At 47.1% G+C, this 26106-nt stretch overlaps 1 protein-coding gene across 1 annotated transcript in view; it reads right to left on the minus strand.

Moving 5' to 3' along the window:
• mtcl1 (microtubule crosslinking factor 1) overlaps positions 1 to 26106 on the minus strand; it is a 268316-nt gene that overhangs the window by 231905 nt on the left and 10305 nt on the right. The window contains exons 2-3 of the mRNA XM_045694519.2: positions 21078 to 21302; positions 20304 to 20462 (exon numbers count right to left, since the gene is read on the minus strand). Coding sequence (XP_045550475.2) covers positions 20304 to 20462; positions 21078 to 21302 — 384 coding nt within the window. The remainder of the gene's footprint in view (positions 1 to 20303; positions 20463 to 21077; positions 21303 to 26106) is intronic.

Below are 26106 nucleotides of genomic sequence, written 5' to 3' on the forward strand. Positions count from 1 at the left end.
GTCAGGACAGCGGCTATCTACTCTCTGCAGGAGTCAGGACAGCGGCTAACTGATCTCTGCAGGAGTCAGGACAGCGGCTATCTACTCTCTGCAGGAGTCAGGACAGCGGCTATCTGATCTCTGCAGGAGTCAGGACAGCGGCTATCTGATCTCTGCAGGAGTCAGGACAGCGGCTATCTGATCTCTGCAGGAGTCAGGACAGCGGCTATCTGACCTCTGCAGGAGTCAGGACAGCGGCTATCTGATCTCTGCAGGAGTCAGGACAGCGGCTATCTACTCTCAGCAGGAGTCAGGACAGCGACTATCTACTCTCTGCAGGAGTCAGGACAGCCGCTATCTACTCTCTGCAGGAGTCAGGACAGCGACTATCTACTCTCTGCAGGAGTCAGGACAGCGACTATCTGATCTCTGCAGGAGTCAGGACAGCGGCTATCTACTCTCTGCAGGAGTCGGGACAGCGGCTATCTGATCTCTGCAGGAGTCAGGACAGCGGCTATCTGATCTCTGCAGGAGTCAGGACAGCGGCTATCTGATCTCTGCAGGAGTCAGGACAGCGGCTATCTACTCTGCAGGAGTCAGGACAGCGACTATCTGATCTCTGCAGGAGTCAGGACAGCGGCTATCTGATCTCTGCAGGAGTCAGGACAGTGGCTAACTGATCTCTGCAGGAGTCAGGACAGCGGCTATCTACTCTCTGCAGGAGTCAGGACAGCGGCTAACTGATCTCTGCAGGAGTCAGGACAGCGGCTATCTACTCTCTGCAGGAGTCAGGAAAGCGGCTATCTGATCTCTGCAGGAGTCAGGACAGCAGCTATCTGATCTCTGCAGGAGTCAGGACAGCGGCTATCTGATCTCTGCAGGAGTCAGGACAGCGGCTATCTGACCTCTGCAGGAGTCAGGACAGCGGCTATCTGATCTCTGCAGGAGTCAGGACAGCGGCTATCTGATCTCTGCAGGAGTCAGGACAGCGGCTATCTACTCTCAGCAGGAGTCAGGACAGCGACTATCTACTCTCTGCAGGAGTCAGGACAGCCGCTATCTACTCTCTGCAGGAGTCAGGACAGCGACTATCTGATCTCTGCAGGAGTCAGGACAGCTGCTATCTGATCTCTGCAGGAGTCAGGACAGCGGCTATCTACTCTCTGCAGGAGTCAGGACCACGACTATCTACTCTCTGCAGGAGTCAGGACAGCGACTATCTGATCTCTGCAGGAGTCAGGACAGCGGCTATTTACTCTCTGCAGGAGTCAGGACAGCGGCTATCTGATCTCTGCAGGAGTCAGGACAGCAGCTATCTGATCTCTGCAGGAGTCAGGACAGCGGCTATCTACTCTCTGCAGGAGTCAGGACAGCGGCTATCTGATCTCTGCAGGAGTCAGGACAGCAGCTATCTGATCTCTGCAGGAGTCAGGACAGCGGCTATCTACTCTCTGCAGGAGTCAGGACAGCGGCTATCTGATCTCTGCAGGAGTCAGGACAGCGGCTATCTACTCTCAGCAGGAGTCAGGACAGCGACTATCTACTCTCTGCAGGAGTCAGGACAGCCGCTATCTACTCTCTGCAGGAGTCAGGACAGCGGCTATCTGATCTCTGCAGGAGTCAGGACAGCTGCTATCTGATCTCTGCAGGAGTCAGGACAGCGGCTATCTGATCTCTGCAGGAGTCAGGACAGCGGCTATCTACTCTCTGCAGGAGTCAGGACAGCGACTATCTACTCTCTGCAGGAGTCAGGACAGCGACTATCTGATCTCTGCAGGAGTCAGGACAGCGGCTATTTACTCTCTGCAGGAGTCAGGACAGCGGCTATCTGATCTCTGCAGGAGTCAGGACAGCAGCTATCTGATCTCTGCAGGAGTCAGGACAGCGGCTATCTACTCTCTGCAGGAGTCAGGACAGCGGCTATCTGATCTCTGCAGGAGTCAGGACAGCAGCTATCTGATCTCTGCAGGAGTCAGGACAGCGGCTATCTACTCTCTGCAGGAGTCAGGACAGCGGCTATCTACTCTCTGCAGGAGTCAGGACAGCGGCTATCTGATCTCTGCAGGAGTCAGGACAGCGGCTATCTGATCTCTGCAGGAGTCAGGACAGCGGCTAACTGATCTCTGCAGGAGTCAGGACAGCGGCTATCTACTCTCTGCAGGAGTCAGGACAGCGGCAAACTGATCTCTGCAGGAGTCAGGACAGCGGCTATCTGATCTCTGCAGGAGTCAGGACAGCGGCTATCTGATCTCTGCAGGAGTCAGGACAGTGGCTATCTACTCTCTGCAGGAGTCAGGACAGCGACTATCTGATCTCTGCAGGAGTCAGGACAGCGGCTATCTGATTTCTGCAGGAGTCAGGACAGCGGCTATCTGATCTCTGCAGGAGTCAGGACAGTGGCTAACTGATCTCTGCAGGAGTCAGGACAGCGGCTATCTACTCTCTGCAGGAGTCAGGACAGCCGCTATCTACTCTCTGCAGGAGTCAGGACAGCGACTATCTACTCTCTGCAGGAGTCAGGACAGCGACTATCTGATCTCTGCAGGAGTCAGGACAGCGGCTATCTACTCTCTGCAGGAGTCGGGACAGCGGCTATCTGATCTCTGCAGGAGTCGGGACAGCGGCTATCTGATCTCTGCAGGAGTCAGGACAGCGGCTAACTGATCTCTGCAGGAGTCAGGACAGCGGCTATCTACTCTCTGCAGGAGTCAGGACAGCCGCTATCTACTCTCTGCAGGAGTCAGGACAGCGACTATCTACTCTCTGCAGGAGTCAGGACAGCGACTATCTGATCTCTGCAGGAGTCAGGACAGCGGCTATCTACTCTCTGCAGGAGTCGGGACAGCGGCTATCTGATCTCTGCAGGAGTCAGGACAGCGGCTATCTGATCTCTGCAGGAGTCAGGACAGCGGCTATCTGATCTCTGCAGGAGTCAGGACAGCGGCTATCTGATCTCTGCAGGAGTCAGGACAGCGGCTATCTACTCTCTGCAGGAGTCAGGACAGCGACTATCTGATCTCTGCAGGAGTCAGGACAGCGGCTATCTGATCTCTGCAGGAGTCAGGACAGTGGCTAACTGATTTCTGCAGGAGTCAGGACAGCGGCTATCTACTCTCTGCAGGAGTCAGGACAGCGGCTAACTGATCTCTGCAGGAGTCAGGACAGCGGCTATCTACTCTCTGCAGGAGTCAGGACAGCGGCTATCTGATCTCTGCAGGAGTCAGGACAGCAGCTATCTGATCTCTGCAGGAGTCAGGACAGCGGCTATCTGATCTCTGCAGGAGTCAGGACAGCGGCTATCTGACCTCTGCAGGAGTCAGGACAGCGGCTATCTGATCTCTGCAGGAGTCAGGACAGCGGCTATCTGATCTCTGCAGGAGTCAGGACAGCGGCTATCTACTCTCAGCAGGAGTCAGGACAGGGACTATCTACTCTCTGCAGGAGTCAGGACAGCCGCTATCTACTCTCTGCAGGAGTCAGGACAGCGACTATCTACTCTCTGCAGGAGTCAGGACAGCGACTATCTGATCTCTGCAGGAGTCTGGACAGCTGCTATCTGATCTCTGCAGGAGTCAGGACAGCGGCTATCTGATCTCTGCAGGAGTCAGGACAGCGGCTATCTACTCTCTGCAGGAGTCAGGACAGCGACTATCTACTCTCTGCAGGAGTCAGGACAGCGACTATCTGATCTCTGCAGGAGTCAGGACAGCGGCTATTTACTCTCTGCAGGAGTCAGGACAGCGGCTATCTGATCTCTGCAGGAGTCAGGACAGCAGCTATCTGATCTCTGCAGGAGTCAGGACAGCGGCTATCTACTCTCTGCAGGAGTCAGGACAGCGGCTATCTGATCTCTGCAGGAGTCAGGACAGCAGCTATCTGATCTCTGCAGGAGTCAGGACAGCGGCTATCTACTCTCTGCAGGAGTCAGGACAGCGGCTATCTACTCTCTGCAGGAGTCAGGACAGCGGCTATCTGATCTCTGCAGGAGTCAGGACAGCGGCTATCTGATCTCTGCAGGAGTCAGGACAGCGGCTAACTGATCTCTGCAGGAGTCAGGACAGCGGCTATCTACTCTCTGCAGGAGTCAGGAGAGCGGCAAACTGATCTCTGCAGGAGTCAGGACAGCGGCTATCTGATCTCTGCAGGAGTCAGGACAGCGGCTATCTGATCTCTGCAGGAGTCAGGACAGTGGCTATCTACTCTCTGCAGGAGTCAGGACAGCGACTATCTGATCTCTGCAGGAGTCAGGACAGCGGCTATCTGATTTCTGCAGGAGTCAGGACAGCGGCTAACTGATCTCTGCAGGAGTCAGGACAGCGGCTAACTGATCTCTGCAGGAGTCAGGACAGCGGCTAACTAATCTCTACAGGAGTCAGGACAGCAGCTAACTGATCTCTGCAGGAGTCAGGACAGCGGCTAACTGATCTCTGCAGGAGTCAGGACAGTGGCAACTTATCTCTGCAGGAGTCAGGGCAGCGGCTAACTGATCTCTGCAGGAGTCAGGACAGCAGCTATCTGATCTCTGCAGGAGTCAGGACAGCGGCTATCTACTCTCTGCAGGAGTCAGGACAGCGGCTATCTACTCTCTGCAGGAGTCAGGACAGCGGCTATCTGATCTCTGCAGGAGTCAGGACAGCGGCTATCTGATCTCTGCAGGAGTCAGGACAGCGGCTATTTACTCTCTGCAGGAGTCAGGACAGCGGCTATCTGATCTCTGCAGGAGTCAGGACAGCAGCTATCTGATCTCTGCAGGAGTCAGGACAGCGGCAACTTATCTCTGCAGGAGTCAGGACAGCGGCTATCTGATCTCTGCAGGAGTCAGGACAGCAGCTATCTGATCTCTGCAGGAGTCAGGACAGCGGCTATCTACTCTCTGCAGGAGTCAGGACAGCGGCTATCTACTCTCTGCAGGAGTCAGGACAGCGGCTATCTGATCTCTGCAGGAGTCAGGACAGCGGCTATCTGATCTCTGCAGGAGTCAGGACAGTGGCTAACTGATCTCTGCAGGAGTCAGGACAGCGGCTATCTACTCTCTGCAGGAGTCAGGACAGCGGCTAACTGATCTCTGCAGGAGTCAGGACAGCGGCTATCTACTCTCTGCAGGAGTCACGACAGCGGCTATCTGATCTCTGCAGGAGTCAGGACAGCAGCTATCTGATCTCTGCAGGAGTCAGGACAGCAGCTATCTGATCTCTGCAGGAGTCAGGACAGCGGCTATCTACTCTCTGCAGGAGTCAGGACAGCGGCTATCTACTCTCTGCAGGAGTCAGGACAGCGGCTATCTGATCTCTGCAGGAGTCAGGACAGCGGCTATCTGATCTCTGCAGGAGTCAGGACAGCGGCTATTTACTCTCTGCAGGAGTCAGGACAGCGGCTATCTGATCTCTGCAGGAGTCAGGACAGCAGCTATCTGATCTCTGCAGGAGTCAGGACAGCGGCAACTTATCTCTGCAGGAGTCAGGACAGCGGCTATCTGATCTCTGCAGGAGTCAGGACAGCAGCTATCTGATCTCTGCAGGAGTCAGGACAGCGGCTATCTACTCTCTGCAGGAGTCAGGACAGCGGCTATCTACTCTCTGCAGGAGTCAGGACAGCGGCTATCTGATCTCTGCAGGAGTCAGGACAGCGGCTATCTGATCTCTGCAGGAGTCAGGACAGTGGCTAACTGATCTCTGCAGGAGTCAGGACAGCGGCTATCTACTCTCTGCAGGAGTCAGGACAGCGGCTAACTGATCTCTGCAGGAGTCAGGACAGCGGCTATCTACTCTCTGCAGGAGTCACGACAGCGGCTATCTGATCTCTGCAGGAGTCAGGACAGCAGCTATCTGATCTCTGCAGGAGTCAGGACAGCGGCTATCTGATCTCTGCAGGAGTCAGGACAGCGGCTATCTGACCTCTGCAGGAGTCAGGACAGCGGCTATCTGATCTCTGGAGGAGTCAGGACAGCGGCTATCTACTCTCAGCAGGAGTCAGGACAGTGACTATCTACTCTCTGCAGGAGTCAGGACAGCCGCTATCTACTCTCTGCAGGAGTCAGGACAGCGACTATCTACTCTCTGCAGGAGTCAGGACAGTGACTATCTGATCTCTGCAGGAGTCAGGACAGCGGCTATCTACTCTCTGCAGGAGTCAGGACAGCGGCTATCTGATCTCTGCAGGAGTCAGGAAAGCGGCTTTCTGATCTCTGCAGGAGTCAGGACAGCGGCTATCTGATCTCTGCAGGAGTCAGGACAGCGGCTATCTACTCTCTGCAGGAGTCAGGACAGCGACTATCTACTCTCTGCAGGAGTCAGGACAGCAACTATCTGATCTCTGCAGGAGTCAGGACAGCGGCTATTTACCCTCTGCAGGAGTCAGGACAGCGGCTATCTACTCTCTGCAGGAGTCAGGACAGCGGCTATCTGATCTCTGCAGGAGTCAGGACAGCGGCTATCTGATCTCTGCAGGAGTCAGGACAGCGGCTATCTGACATCTGCAGGAGTCAGGACAGCGGCTATCTGATCTCTGCAGGAGTCAGGACAGCGGCTATCTACTCTCTGCAGGAGTCAGGACAGCGACTATCTGATCTCTGTAGGAGTCAGGACAGCGGCTATCTGATTTCTGCAGGAGTCAGGACAGCGGCTAACTGATCTCTGCAGGAGTCAGGACAGCGGCTAACTGATCTCTGCAGGAGTCAGGACAGCGGCTAACTGATCTCTACAGGAGTCAGGACAGCGGCTAACTGATCTCTGCATGAGTCAGGACAGCGGCTAACTGATCTCTGCAGGAGTCAGGACAGCGGCTAACTGATCTCTGCAGGAGTCAGGGCAGCGGCTAACTGATCTCTGCAGGAGTCAGGACAGCGGCTATCTACTCTCTGCAGGAGTCAGGACAGCGGCTATCTACTCTCTGCAGGAGTCAGGACAGCGGCTATCTGATCTCTGCAGGAGTCAGGACAGCGGCTATCTGATCTCTGCAGGAGTCAGGACAGCGGCTATCTACTCTCTGCAGGAGTCAGGACAGCGGCTATTTACTCTCTGCAGGAGTCAGGACAGCGGCTATCTGATCTCTGCAGGAGTCAGGACAGCAGCTATCTGATCTCTGCAGGAGTCAGGACAGCGGCTATCTACTCTCTGCAGGAGTCAGGACAGCGACTATCTACTCTCTGCAGGAGTCAGGACAGCAACTATCTGATCTCTGCAGGAGTCAGGACAGCGGCTATTTACCCTCTGCAGGAGTCAGGACAGCGGCTATCTACTCTCTGCAGGAGTCAGGACAGCGGCTATCTGATCTCTGCAGGAGTCAGGACAGCGGCTATCTACTCTCTGCAGGAGTCAGGACAGCGACTATCTACTCTCTGCAGGAGTCAGGACAGCGACTATCTGATCTCTGCAGGAGTCAGGACAGTGGCTATCTACTCTCTGCAGGAGTCAGGACAGCGGCTATCTGATCTCTGCAGGAGTCAGGACAGCGGCTATCTGATCTCTGCAGGAGTCAGGACAGCGGCTATCTACCTTCTGCAGGAGTCAGGACAGCGACTATCTACTCTCTGCAGGTGTCAGGACAGCGACTATCTGATCTCTGCAGGAGTCAGGACAGCGGCTATCTGATCTCTGCAGGAGTCAGGACAGCGACTATCTACTCTCTGCAGGAGTCAGGACAGCGGCTAACTAATCTCTGCAGGAGTCAGGACAGCGGCTAACTGATCTCTGCAGGAGTCAGGACAGCGGCTAACTGATCTCTGCAGGAGTCAGGACAGCGGCTAACTGATCTCTGCAGGAGTCAGGACAGTGGCTAACTGATCTCTGCAGGAGTCAGGACAGCGGCTAACTAATCTGGACAAAATGCTAAAACTATAACACACTCTGTTATGATAAAAGCAGGAAGGAGACACTGTCTGCATCCCAAAAGGTACCCTATTCATTATGCATATGACTCTGGTCTAAAGTAGTGCACTATGTAGGGAATAGGGTCCCATAGGGCTCTGGTCTAAAGTAGTGCAGTATGTAGGGAATAGGGTCCCATAGGGCTCTGGTCTAAAGTAGTGCACTATGCAGGACTCTGGTCTAAAGTAGTGCACTATGTAGGGAATAGGGTCCCATAGGACTCTGGTAAAAAGTAGTGCACTATATAGAGAATAAAGTCCCATTCGGCATGCAGATACAGTACTCTCTGCAGCAGTACGGGGCAGTCATCGCTTTACTGAAACCTAAACTTATAATAAAATTTACTTGTGATCACAAATGCTAAAATCACCTGAAAATGTCTTTATTTAAACAAAATGACATTTCATTAAAGCGGCTTGGTTATTCCCATCAGCTGGGCTTTTCTTTGAAGACGCCAAAAGGAAATGAGACTTGCTCAAACATTCTCTCCTTTTTTCTACTGTATGTGTTACACCCATTTTCTGCAGCAAATCCTCTGTTCTCCATACTGTCTGGTGTGTATCCTCTCTAACCATGTGGACAGAGCAGCTGCAGTATTGCCCCAGAAGCCCAGAAGCCACTAACCAACAGACGGAGTCTAGGCAAGCCACCAGCGTTCCTGAACCGTTTATAACAGGCCATGTAAGCTGTCTGCTGGTTGAATCATATCACACTCTAACAGTCGGGGACTAGAGTCATATGACTCTGACTCTCTCTCTCCCTCCCTCTCTCTCATCCTCTCTCTCCTCTCCTGATGTGGTTTAAGCAGTGTTGTGGACTTAGAACATCCAATTATGTTTATTTTTATATTTAAAAAAAAAAATGTAATCTTGAGAGAGAAAACCTGAACAATTTTGGAAAAATGGAAACCTGTAAAAACGAAACGGGAAAAAAAAAGAATTTGGAAAAAAACTGAACGGAATCAGGCAAAAAATGTAATAGATTTTATAGGTCCCTACTCCTCCCTCTCTTCCTTCTCTCTCTCCTCCTGCCATCTCTCTCTTCTTCCTTCTCTCTCTCTCTCTCCTCTTCCTTCTCTCTCCTCTCTCCCCCCCCTCTCTCTCTCCTCTTCCTTCTCTCTCCTCTCTCCCCCCCTCTCTCTCCTCCTCTTCCTTCTCTCTCCTCTCTCCCCCCTCTCTCTCCTCCTCTTCCTTCTCTCTCCTCTCTCCCCCCCTCTCTCTCCTCCTCTTCCTTCTCTCTCCTCTCTCCCCCCCTCTCTCTCCTCTTCTTCCTTCTCTCTCTCTCCTCCTCTTCCTTCTCTATTCCACTCCTCCTCTCTCCCTCGGCTCCCCTCTCTCACTCTTTATCCTCGTCTTTCTCTCTCTCTCTCTCTCTCTCTCTCCCCCCTTGCAACCTGCCAGGTCATTTCATAACCACTAGGCCTTCCTGCTGAGTTAATCCATGTAAAGGTTCCAATCCCTCGGACGGACGGACACGCACACACACACACACGCACAGAGCTGCTTCCTCTGATAGCCCAGACCGGACAGTAAAAGCTACTGTAGAATGTCAGCAAGGATTCCCTGCAAGGTTACATATACAGCCCATTCAGTCATGTCCACAGCCCATATTCATAAAGGGTCTCACAGTAGGAGTTCTGATCTAAGATCAGTTTAACCTTTTTAGATTGTAGTGAATAAGATTACATGGACAGTGGAGGATCTGATCTGAGACCAGCACTCCTACAGTTCTCTGTAACTATTGCTTAACTTTACAATGATATTAGGAGTATGTTGAATCTGAACATCCGTTTCTCTCTTAATAATAACTCATGTTGAATTCCGTCAGAGTGAGGAAGTGAAACGTCAAGCTTATACAACTCGTCGGTCCAGTTCAACAACATTGTTATCAGTTGGGTTGGAATATGCTACCTCCCTTCCTCCCTCCTGTCCATGGGAAAGAAAAAGGCATCTGTCCGTAATGAGTTATCACATTAGATTTATATATCAATCAGCGATTGAGCCTTCCCTGTGGCTCAGTTGGTAGAGCATGGTGTGTGCAACGCCAGGGTTGTGGGTTCGATTCCCATGGGGGCCAGTACAAAAATGTTTCTTTTTAAAAATGCATGAAATTAAAATGAAATGTATGTATTCACTACTGTAAGTCGCTCTGGATAAGAGCGTCTGCTAAATGACTCAAATGTCAAATGTAAATGTAAATGTAGATTTCACCTGTAGAATTTTTTTTTTAAAGTCAGTAGTCGACATCTCAAGAATCCGTATCGTATTTAGAATCAACAATAAGACATATTGTAATCTGGTGCCTTTATGTATTTTGGGAGGAATATTAGTTTAATCTGCCCAGTAGGGAGAAAATGAACTTCCTTATGTTATAAAATACATATGATTATTCATGTTATGAATCGTTCCGTAGGGTCTTTCTCTAAAATCTGGGAGAAAATTTCAGCGGATTTCTCCTATAAACTTTCCCCCAGGTTGCAAAAATGCAAAACTAGCATGAAATGAGCTGAATGAAATGTTGTTGTTTTTTGGTTAAAATTTTTATTTATTTATTTATTTAATCTTTATTTAACTAAGAAAAGGCTCAGTGTTCCGTTGACATTTCACAGAGATACGTCTGTTTTTGTGCGAAATTGAATATAAAAAGCGAATATACTAAACTATGAAAATACGACACGACTTGCAGATTGGAGAAGAAAGATGATCAGTCACTCGATCAATCAATCAAATATATTTATAAATTCCTTTTATTTTTTTATAAATCGGCCAATGTGCTATACAGAAACCCAGCCTAAAACCCCAAAACAGGAAGCAATGCAGATGTAGAAGCACGGTGAATTCAATGGTAGCCAGCCAGCAGCCTTAATTCCTGCACAGAATCCTGACATGATGCAACTTGTTTTTCTCTTCTCTGGCCTCCATTGATTTTAGTCACCCTAATTCTGGCCATTTCTACAAGGGTAAAAAGTCCAAAAAGTCCAATAACTTTTTTTAACGGATTGTGACAGAGACATGAGGACTATTGGTTTTCTTAGAGGATAATCTACATAATTAAGATATTAGTTTACCCATTGCATTTTTGATTGGACACCCTAATCTTTGATACAGAAAATATGATATTGATATTGTACTGGTGAACACTGGAGAGGAGAGGAGTCACTTGAGGCAGACTGTAATTAGCTCCAGCTCCAGCTAGCAACAGAGGCTGCCAGGCTAACAGCAGACAGTGTTTTTCTGGGGCAAACCACAGGGGAGTAGGAGAGAGGACTGTCTCTCTACCACCTCCTTCTACACCTCCCTCACTGTGTCTCTCTACCACCTCCTTCTACACCTCCCTCACTGTGTCTCTCTACCTCCTCTCTCTACACCTCCCTCACTGTGTCTACCTCCTCTCTCTACAACTCCCTCACTGTGTCTCTCTACCTCCTCTCTACACCTCCCTCACTGTGTCTCTCTACCTCCTCTCTCTATACCTCCCTCACTGTGTCTCTCTACCTCCTCTCTCTACACCTCCCTCACTGTGTCTCTCTACCTCCTCTCTCTATACCTCCCTCACTGTGTCTCTCTACCTCCTCTCTCTACACCTCCCTCACGGTGTCTCTCTATCGCCTCTCTCTACACCTTCCTCACTGTGTCTCTCTACCTTCTCTCTACACCTCCCTCACTGTGTCTACCTCCAGATTTTCACATCGTCATACCGTCCTTCTCTCCCCCCGGGATTTACGGTATTACCGGATATGTACACAAGGGGGTGCCAGAAAAGTCCATTGGCTGTCTATTACCAGAATGCTAACCAAATTTGCACAAGTCATGAGTCACAAGGCAAATTTCCATGGAGGCTGCTAGCTAAATATGCTAACGAGGGAGGAGGGGGAGGAGCAGACAGGCTGAGAACGGAGAGGAGAAAAAAACGCAAGGAAATAAACAGATCACATTGGCAGCTGTACAGATAACTGATCCAAAGGGCTTTGACTACTCAAACACGGCAGGAAGCTAACGCAACATGATGCCCCGTCACCTTATTAATTAATTCAGCCACTTACTTAGATAGAAAGTTAAATGTAGGGGTTGTGTTAATGCAGAAACGGCGTTATCTTACGCAGGATTTAAAAAAAAATGCTTTTAAGAAATTTCTTGCTGCGTTTTGTAAAGGCAGATCTTAGACACTTCTTATTGTAATTTCTGCTCGGCTTCAGACTCATTTTCTGCTTCAGTTGCACTTCTCCACTCAGATGGCAATTAATGAACAAGCATTTTATCAGCAGACAGCACTCTGACTGATGTGGAGCTACTGCTCTCCATCATTCTATCAGCAGACAGCGCTCTGACTGATGTGGAGCTACTGTTCTCCATCATTCTATCAGCAGACAGCGCTCTGACTGATGTGGAGCTACTGTTCTCCATCATTCTATCAGCAGACAGCACTCTGACTGATGTGGAGCTACTGTTCTCCATCATTCTATCAGCAGACAGCTCTCTGACTGATGTGGAGCTACTGTTCTCCATCATTCTATCAGCAGACAGCACTCTGATGTGGAGCTACTGTTCTCCATCATTCTATCAGCAGACAGCGCTCTGACTGATGTGGAGCTACTGTTCTCCATCATTCTATCAGCAGACAGCACTCTGACTGATGTGGAGCTACTGTTCTCCATCATTCTATCAGCAGACAGCGCTCTGACTGATGTGGAGCTACTGTTCTCCATCATTCTATCAGCAGACAGCACTCTGACTGATGTGGAGCTACTGTTCTCCATCATTCTATCAGCAGACAGCACTCTGACTGATGTGGAGCTACTGTTCTCTGGTACTTTTCACAGTGTAGCCAGAAGAAGAAAAAAAATTACGCTGTAAAATGCAAGATCAACTTTAAACAAAACATAATAAATATAGCTGGCTACATTCTTTCTATGATAGGCCATAAACATTAGAAATATAGCTGGCCATGTATTATTTTTGCTAAAAATAACTTGCTTTTTCTTTATAAGCTCATTTACTTGTGTGGCTGCCAGCCAAATAGCGTTGCACTTCTGTTGTCATCTGATGAAAATTAAGATATTTTCTGCCAGATGTGTTGCACTAATATATTTTGTGTGAAGGAAAACTACAGTTGTGTGTGTGTATATATATATGTATATGTATATGTATATATGTATATATATACAGTATCTCACAAAAGTGAGTACACCCCTCATATTTTTGTAAATATTTGAGTATATCTTTTCATGTGACAACACTGAAGAAATGACACTTTTCTACAATGTAAAGTAGTGAGTGTACAGCTTGTATAAAAGTGTAAATTTGCTGTCCCCTCAAAATAACTCAACACACAGCCATTAATGTCTAAACCGCTGGCAACAAAAGTGAGTACACCCCGTTTTTACAATACAACATTCTCCAGGCCTCCAAGGGAGGCGTGACAATGATGTGATGTTGGTATGGCAACACGAAATTAGGACCAGGTTACTGTTTCACTTCATTTTTTATTTTTTACTCTCCCGTTTTGTACCTACTAAACATAACCGCTGATGTGTCTCTGTTTTCTCACTGGTCAAGATGGAGGTCACCAGTCCTGACGTGTCTCTGTATTCTCACTGGTCAAGATGGAGGTCACCAGTCCTGACGTGTCTCTGTATTCTCACTGGTCAAGATGGAGGTCACCAGTCCTGACGTGTCTCTGTATTCTCACTGGTCAAGATGGAGGTCACCGGTCCTGACGTGTCTCTGTATTCTCACTGGTCAAGATGGAGGTCACCAGTCCTGACGTGTCTCTGTATTCTCACTGGTCAAGATGGAGGTCACCAGTCCTGACGTGTCTCTGTATTCTCACTGGTCAAGATGGAGGTCACCGGTCCTGATGAGTCTCTGTATTCTCACTGGTCAAGATGGAGGTCACCAGTCCTGACGTGTCTCTGTATTCTCACTGGTCAAGATGGAGGTCACCAGTCCTGACGTGTCTCTGTATTCTCACTGGTCAAGATGGAGGTCACCAGTCCTGACGTGTCTCTGTATTCTCACTGGTCAAGATGGAGGTCACCGGTCCTGAGGAGTCTCTGTATTCTCACTGGTCAAGATGGAGGTCACCGGTCCTGATGTGTCTCTGTTTTCTCACTGGTCAAGATGGAGGTCACCAGTCCTGACGTGTCTCTGTATTCTCACTGGTCAAGATGGAGGTCACCGGTCCTGACGAGTCTCTGTATTCTCACTGGTCAAGATGGAGGTCACCAGTCCTGATGTGTCTCTGTATTCTCACTGGTCAAGATGGAGGTCACCAGTCCTGATGAGTCTCTGTATTCTCACTGGTCAAGATGGAGGTCACCAGTCCTGATGTGTCTCTGTATTCTCACTGGTCAAGATGGAGGTCACCGGTCCTGATGAGTCTCTGTATTCTCACTGGTCAAGATGGAGGTCACCAGTCCTGACGTGTCTCTGTATTCTCACTGGTCAAGATGGAGGTCACCAGTCCTGATGTGTCTCTGTATTCTCACTGGTCAAGATGGAGGTCACCGGTCCTGATGAGTCTCTGTATTCTCACTGGTCAAGATGGAGGTCACCGGTCCTGATGAGTCTCTGTATTCTCACTGGTCAAGATGGAGGTCACCGGTCCTGATGAGTCTCTGTATTCTCACTGGTCAAGATGGAGGTCACCGGTCCTGATGAGTCTCTGTATTCTCACTGGTCAAGATGGAGGTCACCAGTCCTGACGTGTCTCTGTATTCTCACTGGTCAAGATGGAGGTCACCGGTCCTGATGAGTCTCTGTATTCTCACTGGTCAAGATGGAGGTCACCAGTCCTGACGTGTCTCTGTATTCTCACTGGTCAAGATGGAGGTCACCAGTCCTGACGTGTCTCTGTATTCTCACTGGTCAAGATGGAGGTCACCAGTCCTGATGAGTCTCTGTATTCTCACTGGTCAAGATGGAGGTCACCGGTCCTGATGAGTCTCTGTATTCTCACTGGTCAAGATGGAGGTCACCAGTCCTGATGTGTCTCTGTATTCTCACTGGTCAAGATGGAGGTCACCGGTCCTGATGTGTCTCTGTATTCTCACTGGTCAAGATGGAGGTCACCAGTCCTGACGTGTCTTTGTATTCTCACTGGTCAAGATGGAGGTCACCAGTCCAGTAAGAAATATATTGACACCTATGTACACCACACCTCCAGTCGTTTTAGTCCAAACCTGAAAGTTGCTGCATCAGCAAACAACAAGGTGGAGGTGGATTTAGGTGTTTATTTCACACTTTGCTTCATCAGCAAACATAACGGTGGACGTGTCACGTGTCCCGTTAAAGAAAACATATGATAACGTCTTATTCAACTCATGTTGCAATAAGGGTTTTGGGAAACAGGAATTGACTAGCGGTCTGTATAGATTTCGAATGAAGCTTGATACAGTTTGTGTCTGGCCATACTGCCTCCCCTGCCTGGAGCATTGGTCTCTCTCCCTCTCCGTCCCTCCCTCCCTCTTTCTCTCCCCCTCCCTCCCTCCCCCCTCCTTCCCCCCTCCCTCCCTCCCTCCCTCTCCGTCCCTCCCTCCCTCTTTCTCTCCCCCTCTTTCCCCCTCCCTCCCTCCCCCTCTTTCCCCCTCTCTCTCTCTCTCTCTCCCTCCCTCCCTCTCCCCCTCTCTCTAAACTGACACTGACACATGAGCAGGCAGCTGGCACTCACATGCACACGTGGACACACACACAAACAGCAGGCAGGCAGTATTGCCACACACACACACACACACACACACACACACACACACACACACACACACACACACACACACACACACACACACACAGCAGGCAGGCAGTATGGCCACACACACACACACACAGCAGGCAGGCAGTATGGCCACACACACACACACACACACACACACACACACACACACACACACACACACACACACACACACACACACACACACACACACACACACACACTGCAGGCAGTATGGCCACACACACACACACAGCAGGCAGGCAGTATGGCCACACACAGCACCTAGTATAGCTGCTCCTCATCACATTAAAACTCCCAGAATGCAACACCTCTATGCTAACATGCTGCAGACGCTGTCCAATCAGAGGGCTATATCACAGACAGACAAAAAGACCCCATGACACAAAGAGCAGCAATCTAATAAACACAAGGATTTAAGACCTTTCACTAAACAGAATCTGTCTCTTTCATTTCAGGATGTGTTTAACTTTTACCAGTGGCTAAAAACTAGGGAACAGTGACCCGTATCCTAACCCTATAAACTAGGGAACAGTGACCCGTATCCTAATCCTATATACTAGGGAACAGTGACCCGTATCCTAACCCTAAAAGCTAGGGAACAGTGACCCGTATCCTAACCCTATAAACTAGGGAACAGTGACCCGTATCCTAACCCTATAAACTAGGGAACAGTGACCCGTATCCTAACCCTATAAACTAGGGAACAGTGACCCGTATCCTAACCCTAAAAGCTAGGGAACAGTGACCCGTATCCTAACCCTAAAAGCTAGGGAACAGTGACCCGTATCCTAACCCTATAAACTAGGGAACAGTGACCCGTATCCTAACCCTATAAACTAGGGAACAGTAATCCCAACTCTGAAAGCCAGGGAACAGTAATCCCAACTCTGAAAACTAGGGAACAGTAATCCCAACTCTGAAAGCTAGGGAACAGTAATCCCAACTCTGAAAGCCAGGGAACAGTAATCCCAACTCTGAAAACTAGGGAACAGTAATCCCAACTCTGAAAGCTAGGGAACAGTAATCCCAACTCTGAAAGCTAGGGAACAGTAATCCCAACTCTGAAAACTAGGGAACAGTAATCCCAACTCTGAAAGCTAGGGAACAGTAATCCCAACTCTGAAAGCTAGGGAACAGTAATCCCAACTCTGAAAGCTAGGGAACAGTAATCCTAACTCTCAAAGATAGGGAACAGTAATCCTAACTCTGAAAGATAGGGAACAGTAATCCTAACTCTGAAAGCTAGGGAACAGTAATCCCAACTCTGAAAGCTAGGGAACAGTAATCCCAACTCTGAAAGCTAGGGAACAGTAATTCCAACTCTGAAAGCTAGGGAACAGTAATCCTAACTCTCAAAGATAGGGAACAGTAATCCTAACTCTGAAAGATAGGGAACAGTAATCCTAACTCTGAAAGATATGGAACAGTAATCCTAACTCTCAAAGCTAGGGAACGGTAATCCCAACTCTGAAAGCTAGGGAACAGTAATCCCAACTCTGAAAGCTAGGGAACAGTAATCCCAACTCTGAAAGCTAGGGAACAGTAATCCCAACTCTGAAAGCTAGGGAACAGTAATCCCAACTCTGAAAGCTAGGGAACAGTAATCCCAACTCTGAAAGCTAGGGAACAGTAATCCCAACTCTGAAAGCTAGGGAACAGTAATCCCAACTCTGAAAGCTAGGGAACAGTAATCCCAACTCTGAAAGCTAGGGAACAGTAATCCCAACTCTGAAAGCTAGGGAACAGTAATCCTAACTCTCAAAGATAGGGAACAGTAATCCTAACTCTGAAAGATAGGGAACAGTAATCCTAACTCTGAAAGCTAGGGAACAGTAATCCCAACTCTGAAAGCTAGGGAACACTAATCCCAACTCTGAAAGCTAGGGAACAGTAATCCTAACTCTGAAAGATAGGGAACAGTAATCCTAACTCTGAAAGATAGGGAACAGTAATCCTAATCCTAAAAGCCAGGGAACAGTAATCCTAACTCTGAAATCTAGGGAACAGTAATCCTAACTCTGAAATCTAGGGAACAGTAATCCTAACTCTGAAAGCTAGGGAACAGTAATCCCAACTCTGAAAGCCAGGTAACAGTAACCCTAACTCTAAAAGCTATGGAACAGTAATCCCAACTCTGAAAGCCAGGGAACAGTAACCCTAATCCTAAAAGCCAGGGAACAGTAATCCTAACTCTGAAAGCTAGGGAACAGTAACCCTAATCCTAAAAGCCAGGGAACAGTAATCCTAACTCTCAAAGCCACGGAACAGTAATCCTAACTCTAAAAACTAGGGAACAGTAACATGGTCAAACCAACCAATAGCTTTCAAAAGACCCTGACAACTGTTCAGAGATTGATAAAAAAAGGAATTCACTCCTGAGACCCATGGCCCATTCCAATCCCAACACTGTTCAGCTCAATACTCTGCATTGATTAGAAATGGAACAGAAAGACTGTAGCCTACTGTATTCAACACACAGAGAATCATGTAGCCTACTGTATTCAACACACAGAGAATCCTGTAGTCTACTGTATTCAACACACAGAGAATACTGTAGCCTACTGTATTCAACACACAGAGAATACTGTGGTCTACTGTATTTAACACACAGAGAATACTGCAGCCTACTGTATTCAACACAGAGAATACTGTAGCCGACTGTATTCAACACAGAGAATACTGTAGCCGACTGTATTCAACACACAGATAATACTGTAGTCTACTGTATTCAACACACAGAGAATACTTTTGTCTACTGTATTCAATACACAGAGAATACTTTTGTCTACTGTATTCAACACAGAGAATACTGTAGTCTACTGTATTCAACACACAGATAATACTGTAGTCTACTGTATTCAACACACAGAGAATACTGTAGTCTACTGTATTCAATACACAGAGAATACTGTAGCCTACTGTATTCAACACAGAGAATACTGTAGTCTACTGTATTCAACACACAGAGAATACTGTAGCCTACTGTATTCAACACACAGAGAATACTGTAGCCTACTGTATTCAACACACAGAGAATACTGTAGCCTACGGTATTCAACACACAGAGAATACTGTAGCCTACTGTATTCAACACACAGAGAATACTGTAGTCTACTGTATTCAATACACAGAGAATACTGTAGCCGACTGTATTCAACACACAGAGAATACTGTAGCCTACTGTATTCAACACACAGATAATACTGTAGTCTACTGTATTCAACACACAGATAATACTGTAGTCTACTGTATTCAACACACAGAGAATACTGTAGCCTACTGTATTCAACACAGAGAATACTGTAGCCGACTGTATTCAACACAGAGAATACTGTAGCCGACTGTATTCAACACAGAGAATACTGTAGTCTACTGTATTCAACACGAAGCATCATGTAATCTACTGTATTCAACACACAGAGAATACTGTAGTCTACTGTATTCAACACAGAGCATTATGTAATCTACTGTATTCAACACAGAGAATACTGTAGCCTACTGTACTCAACATTAAGGAGCAAGATGCTGTAGCCTACTGTATTCAACACTAAGGAGCAAGATGCTGTAGCCTACTGTATTCAACACTAAGGAGCAAGATGCTGTAGTCTACTGTATTCAACACTAAGGAGCAAGATGCTGTAGTCTACTGTGTTTAACACTAAGGAGCAAGATGCTGTAGTCTACTGTACTCAACACTAAGGAGCAAGATGTTGTAGTCTACTGTATTCAACACTACAGAGCAAGATGCTGTAGTCTACTGTATTCAACACTAAGGAGCAAGATGCTGTAGTCTACTGTATTCAACACTAAGGAGCAAGATGCTGTAGCCTACTGTACTCAACACTAAGGAGCAAGATGCTGTAGTCTACTGTACTCAACACCAAGGAGCAAGATGCTGTAGTCTACTGTATTCAACACTAAGGAGCAAGATGCTGTAGTCTACTGTACTCAACACTAAGGAGCAAGATGCTGTAGTCTACTGTACTCAACACTAAGGAGCAAGATGCCGTACCCTACTGTATTCAACACCAAGGAGCAAGATGCTGTAGTCTACTGTATTCAACACTAAGGAGCAAGATGCTGTAGCCTACTGTAGTCAACACTAAGGAGCAAGATGCTGTAGTCTACTGTATTCAACATTAAGGAGCAAGATGCTGTAGTCTACTGTATTCAACACCAAGGAGCAAGATGCTGTAGTCTACTGTATTCAACACTAAGGAGCAAGATGTTGTTGCTGTATTCAACTCTAAGGAGCAAGATGTTGTAGTCTACTGTATTCAACACTAAGGAGCAAGATGCTGTAGTCTACTGTATTCAACACTAAGGAGCAAGATGCTGTAGTCTACTGTATTCAACATTAAGGAGCAAGATGCTGTAGTCTACTGTATTCAACATTAAGGAGCAAGATGCTGTAGCCTACTGTATTCAACACTAAGGAGCAAGATGCTGTAGCCTACTGTAGTCAACACTAAGAAGCAAGACGCTGTAGTCTACTCCTCCTCTTCCCTCCCTCCCTCCCTCCATCTCCCTCCATCTCCCTCCCTCCTCCTCCCCCTCCCCCTACTCCTCCCTTCCCTATTTAACTCTGTCCAGTTCATTGTGTAGAGCCTGTTTAGAGATCTCCTCCTCTTCCTCGTTCCTCCTCCTCTCCCTCCTTCCTCCTCAGTCCTCCTCCTCTCCCTCCCTCCCTCCCTCCCTCCCTCCCTCCCCCTCCTCCTCTCCTACCTCTTTAACTCTGTCCAGTTCATTGTGTAGAGCCTGTTTAGAGATCTCCACCTCGATGATCCTCTGTCTCAGCAGCTCATTCTCATCTTCGGCCCTGGTCCTCTTGTCTTCTACATTCTCCAGCTCGTTGTGCAGACGCACCGACACATCTTTGGCCACCTGCACGGGGACACAGTCACATGGGGACAGTCACATGGAGACACAGTCACATGGAGACACAGTCACATGGGGACACAGTCACATGGAGACACAGTCACATGGAGACACAGTCACATGGGGACACAGTCACACGGAGACACAGTCACACGGGGACACAGTCACACGGGGACACAGTCACACGGAGACACAGTCACATGGGGTCACAGTCACACGGGGACACAGTCACACGGGGACACAGTCACACGGGGACACAGTCACATGGGGACACAGTCACACAGTCACACGGAGACACAGTCACATGGGGACACAGTCACACGGAGACACAGTCACACGGAGACACAGTCACACGGAGACACAGTACATGAACACAGTACACGAACACAGTACACGAACACAGTACATGAACACAGTACATGAACCCAGTACATAAACACAGTACATAAACACAGCACATAAACACAGCACATTAACACAGTACATGAAACACAGACGAAAGTGGACTTACATTCTCGCACACACACGTACCTTGAGGTCCTGTTCCAGGTTGGGCCACTCGTCAACAACACGTACCTTGAGGTCCTGTTCCAGGTTGGGCCACTCGTCAACAACACGTACCTTGAGGTCCTGTTCCAGGTTGCGTAGCAGTTCTCCATCTACATGTCCAGTCTGGGCCACTCTGAGGCTCTTCTGTTCCGCTTTCCGGAGACGGTACTGGAGAATCCGACAGTTCTTATTGGAGCGGTCCAGCTCCCTGCGTAACTCCTGCACCTGGTACACCTCCTCTTCCAGGTAACTGTCCCGTACTTCCTCCATCTCCGCACGCAGCTCCTCCACTTCATCCTGAGGGTGAGAGAGAGAGGGGGAGAGAGAGAGGTTGGAAACTCGAAGATACCCTCTGGGATACAACAAGGGGTCATGGTTGTAATGGAATATGACTCTATGCTGAAGCATAGTAACAATGGACACAGCTGTTCTCTCTTCAGCCTCCACTGTCCTCTAGAAGTTGATGAATCTTTTCATACACACAGAGAGCATACTGTATGTCAACTACACTCCCACTACAACCAGCAAGACAATATTCATTCATAAGCAGCTCATAAGCATGGCATGGCAATGAATTGTGCGAGTTCATGTCAACCTGAACACAGAGACAGAAAGGATTGGTTTTTAATAATTGACTTAATAATAAGTGGTTTCCATTAATATTTCAAGTAAACGAGTTGACCTCCAATGCTGTCGCTACTGATTCTGTTCATTCAATCCATTTCCCCAGGTAGGTAGTGTAGAGTACAGTATAGTAGAGTACAGTACAGTAGAGTAGAGTAGAGTGGAGTAGAGTACAGTACAGTAGTGTAGAGTACAGTACAGTAGAGTAGTGTAGAGTACAGTACAGTAGAGTACAGTACAGTACAGTAGAGTACAGTACAGTAGAGTATGATATAGTAGTGTAGAGTACAGTACAGTACAGTAGAGTAGTACAGTAGGTTATAGTGGAGTAGTGTAGAGTACAGTACAGTAGAGTAGGATATAGTAGAGTAGTAGAGTAGAGTACAGTTCTCTGCTGCCAATGACTGGAACGAACTACAAAAATCTCTGAAACTGGAAACACTTATCTCCCTCACTAGTTTTAAGCACCAGCTGTCAGAGCAGCTCACAGATTACTGCACCTGTACATAGCCCATCTATAATTTAGCCCAAACAACTACCTCTTCCCCTACTGTATTTATTTATTTATTTAGCTCCTTTTGCACCCCATTATTTCTATTTCTACTTTGCACTTTCTTCCACTACAAATCTACCATTCCAGTGTTTTACTTGCTATATTGTATTTACTTCGCCACCATGGCCTATTTTTTGCCTTTACCTCCCTTATCTCACCTCATTTGCTCACATTGTATATAGACTTATTTTTCTACTGTATTATTGACTGTATGTTTGTTTTACTCCATGTGTAACTCTGTGTTGTTGTATGTGTCGAACTGCTTTGCTTTATCTTGGCCAGGTCGCAATTGTAAATGAGAACTTGTTCTCAACTGGCCTACCTGGTTAAATAAAGGTGAAATAAATGAATATAAAACAGTACAGTAGAGTAGAGTATGATATAGTAGAGTAGTGTAGAGTACAGTACAGTAGTGTAGGATAGAGTACAGTAGAGTAGTGTAGAGTACAGTACAGTAGAGTATGATAGAGTACAGTAGAGTAGTGTAGAGTACAGTAGAGTAGTGTAGAGTACATTAGAGTATGATATAGTAGAGTAGTGTAGAGTACAGTAGAGTATGATATAGTAGAGTAGTGTAGAGTACAGTAGAGTATGATATAGTAGAGCAGTGTAGAGTACAGTAGAGTAGAATAGTACAGTATGATATAGTAGAGTAGAGTACAGTATGATATAGTAGTGTAGAGTACAGTATGATATAGTAGATTAGAGTAGAGCAGAGTAGTAAAGTAGAGTATGATATAGTGGAGTAGTATAGAGTACAGTACAGTATGATATAGTAGTGTAGAGTACAGTACAATATGATATAGTGGAGTAGTGTAGAGTACAGTAGAGTAGAGTAGGATATAGTGGAGTAGTGTAGAGTACAGTACAGTAGAGTAGGATATAGTGGGGTAGTGTAGAGTACAGTACAGTACAGTAGAGTAGTGTAGAGTATAGTATAGTAGAGTAGTATATAGTAGAGTACAGTAGGATATGGTAGAGTAGGTTAGAGTACATTACAGTAGAGTAGGATATAGTAGTGTAGAGTACAGTACAGTAGAATTTGGTCAAGTAGTGTGGAGTGCAGTAGAGTACAGTAGGATATAGTGGAGTAATGCAGAAAACAATAGAGTATGATATAGTGAAGTAGTGTAGAGTACATTATAGGAGAGTAGAAAATAGTAGAGTACAGTCGATAGAGTATGATATAGTACAGTAGAGTATGACATAGTAGAGTAATGTAGAGTACTGTGGAGTAGGAAATATTAGAGTAGTGTAGAGTACAGTACAGTAGAGTAGGATAGAGTACAGTAGGATATAGTAGAGTAGGGTTGAGTACAGTATAATAGGATATGATAGAGTAGGGTTGAGTACAGTAGGATATAATAGAGTAGTGTAGAGTACAGTAGGATATGGTAGAGTAGTGTAGAGTACAGTAAAGTAGGATATAATAGAGTAGTGTAGAGTACAGTAGGATATAGTAGAGTAGTGTAGAGTACAGTAGGATATAGTAGAGTAGTGTAGAGTACAGTACAGTAGGATATAGTGGAGTAGGGTTGAGTACAGTACAGTAGAGTAGAGTAGGATAGTGTAGATTAGAGTAGAGCAGAGTAGTGTACAATACAAGAAGTGCAGGATTGAGTAGAGCAGTGTAGATAGACTAGCCAATACAGGTAGAGTAGAGTAGCCTATACAGGTAGAGTAGAGTAGTCTATACAGGTAGAGCAGAGTAGTCTATACAGGTAGAGTAGAGTAGCCTATACAGGTAGAGTAGGGTAGCCTATACAGGTAGAGTGGAGTAGTCTATACAGGTAGAGTAGAGTAGCCTATACAGGTAGAGTAGAGTAGTCTATACAGGTAGAGTAGAGTAGCCTATACAGGTAGAGTAGAGTAGTCTATACAGGTAGAGTAGAGTAGCCTATACAGGTAGAGTAGTCTATACAGGTAGAGTAGAGTAGTCTATACAGGTAGAGTAGAGTAGTCTATACAGGTAGAGTAGAGTAGTCTATACAGGTAGAGTAGAGTAGTCTATACAGGTAGAGTAGAGTAGTCTATACAGGTAGAGTAGAGTAGTCTATACAGGTAGAGTAGTCTATACAGGTAGAGTAGAGTAGTCTATACAGGTAGAGTAGAGTAGTCTATACAGGTAGAGTAGAGTAGTCTATACAGGTAGAGTAGTCTATACAGGTAGAGTAGAGTAGTCTATACAGGTAGAGTAGTCTATACAGGTAGAGTAGAGTAGTCTATACAGGTTAGGTAGAGTAGACTTTACAGGTAGAGTAGACTTTACAGGTACCGTATAATTGGCTTGACGACACATAAACGTTTACGTCATTTAGCAGACGCTCTTACCCAGAGCGACTTACAAATTGGTGCATTCACCTTATGATATCCAGTGGAACAACCACTTTACAATAGTACATCTATATCTTTTTTTTTGGGGGGGGGGGGGGGGGGGGGGACTGCCCGTTCCATGATCTCGCCATCACAGTTGACAACTCCATTGTGTCCTCCTCCCAGAGTGCTAAGAGCCTTGGCGTGACCCTGGACAACACCTTGTCGTTCTTAGCTAACATCAATAAATTGAGAGAGACAAACTAACTACAGTATGGATTATTGGAAATTAGAAAGGACAAGGTCTATGTAAAAAAAGTACAGGTGACCTGATCTAGAATCGAGAAGAGACGCTGACTACCTGTAATGGTATGTAGGAGCTGACTAATGGAAATTCAGAGGGTCAGTTAAATCAATGGACAGGTCAGATACTGTGTTTACCTGACACAGAGTATTTTCTACTGAGGTTGAGTAGACCATACTGGGTAGTAGTTTTACTACATCAGTGAGTCATCAACAGGACTGTTATTAGCTGTGACTCTCAGTAAAGTCTTCATTTCCTGAGATCATCTTGTTTAATGTTTGCTCTACACGGTGGATAGCGACTGCTCTGGCATCTGCTTGTCAACGCACCGACTTGAAGTGGAAAGGGTGATTATTGTAAAAGTTGTCAATGTGTTATATCACAATACGACCGACATGATCCTAAACATTATCAACCGACATGATCCTAAACATTAACAACCGACATGATCTTAAACCATTATCACCGACATGATCCTAAACCATTATCAAAGAACATGATCCTAAACATTATCACCGACATGATCCTAAACATCATCAACCGACATTTACATTTACATTTACATTTAAGTCATTTAGCAGATGCTCTTATCCAGAGCGACTTACAAATTGGTGCATTCACCTTATGATATCCAGTGGAACAACCACTTTACAATAGTGCATCTAAATCTTTTAAGGGGTGGGGGGGGGGGGGGGGTTAGAAGGATTACTTTATCCTATCCCAGGTATTCCTTAAAGAGGTGGGGTTTCAGGTGTCTCCGGAAGGTGGTGATTGACTCCGCTGTCCTGGCGTCGTGAGGGAGCTTGTTCCACCATTGGGGTGCCAGAGCAGCGAACAGTTTTGACTGGGCTGAGCGGGAACTGTGCTTCCTCAGAGGTAGGGGGGCCAGCAGGCCAGAGGTGGATGAACGCAGTGCCCTTGTTTGGGTGTAGGGCCTGATCAGAGCCTGAAGGTATGGAGGTGCCGTTCCCTTCACAGCTCCGTAGGCAATCACCATGGTCTTGTAGCGGATGCGAGCTTCAACTGGAAGCCAGTGGAGAGAGCGGAGGAGCGGGGTGACGTGAGAGAACTTGGGAAGGTTGAACACCAGACGGGCTGCGGCGTTCTGGATGAATCCTAAACCATTATCACCAACATGATCCTAAACATTATCAACCGACATGATCCTAAACCATTATCACCGACATGATCCTAAACCATTATCACCAACATGATCCTAAACCACTATCACCGACATGATCCTAAACCATTATCACCGACATGATCCTAAACATTATCACCGACATGATCCTAAACATTATCGCCGA

Source organism: Salmo salar, chromosome 14 (genome assembly GCF_965601325.2).
Source record: "Salmo salar chromosome 14, fSalSal1, whole genome shotgun sequence".
Taxonomy (NCBI): domain Eukaryota; kingdom Metazoa; phylum Chordata; class Actinopteri; order Salmoniformes; family Salmonidae; genus Salmo; species Salmo salar.